Source organism: Nothobranchius furzeri, chromosome 13, assembly GCF_043380555.1.
Source record: "Nothobranchius furzeri strain GRZ-AD chromosome 13, NfurGRZ-RIMD1, whole genome shotgun sequence".
NCBI lineage: Eukaryota > Metazoa > Chordata > Actinopteri > Cyprinodontiformes > Nothobranchiidae > Nothobranchius > Nothobranchius furzeri.
In genome coordinates, this window is record NC_091753.1 from 51,153,452 (window position 1) to 51,159,451 (window position 6,000).

The 6,000-nt window shown below is 40.0% G+C and overlaps 1 protein-coding gene across 1 annotated transcript; it reads right to left on the reverse strand.

Annotated features, from left to right (window-relative positions):
• Window positions 1–1,373: 1,373 nt before the first annotated feature.
• LOC129163793 (extracellular calcium-sensing receptor-like) lies at window positions 1,374–5,659 on the reverse strand. The gene is made up of 6 exons (XM_070543841.1): window positions 5,509–5,659; window positions 5,005–5,299; window positions 4,122–4,913; window positions 3,596–3,823; window positions 3,324–3,447; window positions 1,374–2,386 (listed from the first exon to the last, which is right to left on the reverse strand). Exons 1-6 carry the CDS (start codon window positions 5,598–5,600, stop codon window positions 1,473–1,475), a joined length of 2,445 nt encoding a protein of 814 aa, XP_070399942.1. The 5' UTR covers window positions 5,601–5,659; the 3' UTR covers window positions 1,374–1,472.
• Window positions 5,660–6,000: the final 341 nt, after the last annotated feature.

Sequence of the window (6,000 nt, forward strand, 5' to 3'; positions counted from 1 at the left end):
GAGAACGTGTTGGATAGTTCCTTTTCTATACTAACTAGTTCAAAGTTCAGTTTAAACCTTTCAAAATGAACAAGTTAAGGTCATAGTTCGTAACTGAAATTTTTTAATTAAATTCAAAGTTTCCAAAACTGACCTAGTAGTTTTCTTTTTGTTTCAATGCACTGTGGCAAGTTGTCACTCTCAGAAACTCTATAGTTTCCTCCTACTCAGAAATGGTGTGACTCTGTGCCCTGCTGAAAAACCAGCAGAGACCAGCATACGTTGTGTTTTCATGCTGGTTTAGCTGGTGGACCAGCAAACAATTGGGCCATTCCCATCTGTACCGGGTCGGCCCGGGCCGGGTAGCCCCGGTCGGCCCCAGCCTGGCCCGGTTGATTCCACACATCCTTGTCTTAAGCCCATGTGGGCTGATTCTACCCACCAATCAGAGGCTTGCTCTAATGGAAGGTGTGAATTTGCCGTCAGCAGTGGGTGTGTTGGCCCTGGTCGGCCTGAAGCAGACCCCCTCGAGAAGAGGGCTGAGAATGAGCCTTGGTTGGCCCGGAAAAATACCAGGCCACCCAGATATGTAAACAACCTACGCTACCCGGCCCGGGCCGACCCGGTACAGATGGGAATGGCCCAAGAGCTGATCCAGTATGCTGGTCCAGCACCCCAGCACCAGCATCCCATGCTGGACCAGCGCTATAAAAACACAGGGCATTTTACCATACACATGATATTTTAAAGTCATTCATCATTTATTACATGTTGAGATAAGATAAATTTCTTCTTTATGATATCAAATGAAACATGAGATGGAACATTACCATCTCAAACCGAACACACATTTTTAGGATGCATTGTTTGCTCTTGCTTTCTGTTGGAAGAGCTAAATCTTGACAACTTTTTAATTTAAAGAAAGTGTTTAACTCATATGATTACAGTAAAGGGGCTGCACAGTGGCGCAGTGGTTAGAGCTGTTGCCTTGCAGCAAGAAGGTCCTGGGTTCGCTTCCCGGCTTGGGATCTTTCTGCATGGAGTTTGCATGTTCTCCCTGTCCGTGCGTGGGTTCTCTCCGGGTATTCCGGCTTCCTCCCACAGTCCAAAAACATGACTGTTAGGTTAATTGTTTGTCCTGTGTGTCTCTGTGTTGCCCTGCAATGGACTGGCACTTTGTCCAGGGTGCACCCTGCCTGATTGGCCATTGACCCGCGGAGATAGGCACCATGGATGGATGGATTACAGTACAGACAGCATTAAGTAATACAAGGAAAATAAACTCATTCAACCATATGTCAAAAATAAAAAAATGCATGCACTACAAAAAAATATTGATACCTTAAACTTATATTTGTCAGTGAAAAAAAGCAACTAGAGCTCTAGTTCCTCTGCACATTTACAATGACTCATGAAAAACTAATTTTAAGACAGATTCCTGAAAAGAAAGATGAAGAACATTTGAAATGCCTTCTAAAACACGCTTTTCTGCTCTAGGGGGATTTTGGTGTCCCCTTTCCCATCATGTTCTTCTTTGTATTTCTTTCTGGTTTTAGCAACATTATATAACATTTTGGAACAAAGATACAAATTAGCAAACCAAAGCTAGAAGCTAGAATAGCAAAGATTTCTACAGCGACACTGAACTTTCCAGGAGAGCTGACATAGGCTGGGATGAAAGTGATCCATACAGCACAGAATATCAACATGCTGAAGGTGATGAATTTAGCTTCGTTAAAATTATCAGGTAGTTTACGAGCCAGAAAAGCAAAAATGAAACACAACACGGCCAGAAGTCCAATGTACCCGAGCACAGACCAGAAGCCCACAGCTGAACCCAGAGAACACTCCAAGATGATTTTATCTTTGTATTCCTTTAAGTTTGTTGATGGAAAAGGAGGAGAAATGACTAGCCAGAGGATACATATGATCACTTGTATAAAAGTTAAACCCAGAACACTGAGTCTCTGCTGTGTAGGCCCAAACCATTTCATGATGTTTTCTCCAGGAAGTGTAGCTTTAAAGGCCATTAGGACCACCATGGTTTTCCCCAGAACACAGGAGATGCAGAGAACGAAGGTGATGCCGAAAGCTGTGTGGCGAAGCATGCAGGACCACTCTGATGGACGTCGGATGAAGGTCAGAGAGCAGAGGAAACACAGAGTCAAGGAGAAGAGCAGCAGGAAGCTCAGCTCGGAGTTGTTAGCTCTGACTAGAGGAGTTTTTCTGTATCTGAAGAAAATGAAAGCTACAGCAGCAGTCAGACATGTTCCAAATAAGGAGGCGGCAGTAAGAAGTGATCCCATCATCTCTTCATATGAGAGAAATTCAGCCTCTTTTGTTTCACAAGCATCTCTTCTGTCATTTGACCAGAACTCAGGGGGGCATCCCACACAAGAGATGGAATCTGAAAAAAAGTTCAAAATAAGAACAAACAAACAGCAACGTTGTTTATGTCAATAACTTAAGAACAGGAACATTAAAATTAAATATGTCCTGGTCCCAATAGATCTATAGCATGTTTTACAAGATGGCAACATGAGATCCTGAATCAAGATCATCTAACCAAAATATTGTGATGGATATAAAACAACCGTAATCATCTTTAAATGGGTACTTTGCTATTTGGCTTGCTTTAGCACCCCCTAGTGTCTGTTTAGTAAAATCAAAAGGCAAACATGTCTCCTCAGCCTTCATTAGATTCTACAGGAGTGATTTATTATTAAATCAAACAAATCAGCTGTGGTCATGATCTAAAACATGCAGGAAACGTACTGGACGTAGTCTACAGCAGTGCCATGTCAGCTCCAACAGGGACCGGACCGGCCCTCTGATGTTGCAAGCGTGATATATCTGAGTGAAATGTCATAAACCCTGTAAAGGTTCATTTTAGCACAAACTCGCTAAAGAAAATGATTTAAAAATATGAAAAAGTTGCATAGTATGGCTTTAATGCTAAGGAATGCTATAAATATTGGAATCCCTCTGTTTTTAGTAATCTGTTGAGTTTAGTTACAACAACTAAAGTAACTAGAATGGAAAATTTGGAAATCAAAGACCTAAGAAATAATATTGCACCGATTATCACTTTCTTTGCTTGTTAAATGTACGAACAGTTAAAATGCATTTTCTAAATTAGTTTCCATTTACAAAATTTGACATTTGTTTACTTAGCTCGACATAATGCACATGCTGTTACATTTTTGTGATTTTTTTAAGGAAACATTTGAATTTGAAATCTTTCTTCATAAGTGAAAGCCTTCTTTAAAAAAAACTGAGCACAAACAACCCATTTATTCATTAACGTATAACCGGATCAAAGTGTAAAACAAAGAATATTAAACCTGTAATGTTGCTTATTTCTCCCTCAGCACACAAAATGCAGTCATGGCAACACACAGGTTTTCCTTTCTGCAGAACTTTCCTTGTTCCTGGAGGACACTGTTCACTGCAAACTGATACAGGAACCTGCATGAACATTTTAAATATAGAAAGATAATGCAGTGATAAATATCGTCCATCTAAAAGTTGTCTTTCCATTTCAATAAATCAAATTCTGGAATTATTAACCATGAAAACGATGGACTAAAGTATTTGTTTTTAGTGTGCAGATTACCTGAAGAGACCTTTGTGCCCAAATTAAAGACTTATTTTGCAAATTCATTTGTTTCTCTGCAGGTAAAGATGCATCATAAACACCGACTGTGACAAAGTCCACGTGGCCGTTTGTTCTTGGCTGCCAGTTGATAATCTCATACTTAGCTACTGGATCACCGTTCTCATTAAAGTACACCTCATCTCCTTCCTTCGTCTTAAAGGCAACCTTTCGGATTTGCTGTAGAATCTGAAAAGCATCAAAATGCATTATAACACAATAAAATATTATTATATTAGCTCAATAATATGATAAAAGCAAAACATTTTTTGGCTAACTTACAATTTTAAGTTGTCAATCTGTCTGAAAAACTTTTAAACTTGTCTAAAATAATTTCATATTTTTTCTCTAAAGTCTCTGGAAAATGTTTATGAAGGCGATTTTTTTTTTTTATAATTTATCTGTTTTATTCAAACTGCGAGAGGCTAAATGACATTCATCTCACAGCAGATGAGAATTGGTGAAGAAACTACATTATCAGGCTCACCATGAGTGGCTCTAGCTTCACACTGTTGTTACATGTTTCTTTACACTCAAGAATATTATGCAGAGCATGGGCCACTGCATACACTCCTTTATAGACATTGTTAAAAATGGGCATGTGTGACATGTCAGTAAAAATGTTTTCCACTCCAGTCAGATCCTCATGACCGGTACATTCTCTCTGAGGCTCTCCAGGCTGCGAAAGTTTGAATTTACAGCTAAATAAAGCCTCCCAGAACTCTGTGAACAAACCATCATTTGATGAATTAAGTGGCTTCACATCCAGCATGAATTCTGCAAGCCCACTAACATGTGCTTTAGGGATGTAAAGCCCTATCGCTCCATCCAAGATGTGATTTGCATCCCCTTTTGCAGTTTGAGAGTCGAAATTCCATGCCTCAGTACCGACCCACTGGTAACCCGTCAAGTTGTTGGCTGACAGCTTGTGAATAATGACATCCAAGTCCATGTTTGCAAGAAAAGCCACAATGACTTTTGACGTTGAGGCCTTGATAATGTCGATGATCTTTTGTATTTTTTCTGATGAATCTGTTCTAAAGAAAGGCAGAGAGTACTCCAAGCAAATTCCAACTTCTAGGGCAGTTTCAGTGAAAATAGCCATGCCGTTATTCCCATAATCATTATTTGATCTTATAGCTCCAACCCAAGTCCAACCAAAGTGTTTGACCAAGTGGGCCAGAGCTCTGCTCTGATAGTGATCACTGGGTATGGTTCTGAGAAACGATGGGTACTTCGATTTATCACTGAGGCAAGCACATGTAGCATAGTGGCTGATCTGAAATATAATAAATATATTATTTTAAGATCTTTTTCACACATTTGACTAACAAAATAATGCATTTCTATACGGTTTCCATGATACCCACCAGTGGGATATGAAAAGGTCCGATAACGGTGGATATCGCCATGCTCGGAGAGGAGGAGGCTTCTCCCATTATAGCCTGAACTTGTGCAGGTTTGGTACATGCCTTTAGGGTTGCAGGATCGTTTTCATTACCATTAATCAATGCCAGAGCAGCTTTTATGCTTCTGGCATTGGAGCCACAGGTATCATACACATTATAGCCCAGAGAAATCCCTGGTAGTAGATCTGAGCTATTATTTATCTCCTCAATAGCAAAACGCATAGCCTGGGCTAACTGGAATTCTCTGAAATTTAAACTTCATTCAGACAATTTCAAATAATTGGTACAATAAATGGGGTCTTCAGAAAATAAAAACATTGCAGTAGAATGACATGCAGCATATAACATCATTAATATAAACAGTTTATTTTAAGTTCATGTACATTTTTCATCGTATTGTTGCACCCAGGAGTTTAATATTTTAAGATATTTATGTCATAAATAGATTACTGCAGCATAGTTTACCTTATGCACTGAAGTTGTTTTGGTTTTTCCATGAAGTTTTCCTCTATTTCTATCCAGTTCGAATGAAAAGAAAAGAGTCCACCCAACATCATGTCTCCATCTTTAAATAGCTGAGGGTTTTCAACGTATCCTGTCTGCCTGCATTCAGAGTCCTCAGCCACAGAGTCAGATATCACCAACAATAAATGTAAAAGTGCCCATCGCTGCCCTAGCCACATATGTGTGAACATCATGCTGAGTGAGAGAGTCACTCTGTGGGTGGCACCAGATATGTAGAAGGAGAACATTTGCACAGTGATTTATGTTTTCAGGAAAACGAGGCATAGCCTCAATGCAGCAAATGTCTTTTTCTCTCTGTGGACCTACAAGGTGGAGCAACGGTGGACAAGCCCCCACAATGCGGGTGAAAAATTGAAGCAAACCCGGAAATGAAATAAATTGCAGTTCCACCCTCGTCCACTAGGGGCTGGTGTCAGAAGCGAGCAAATCCTC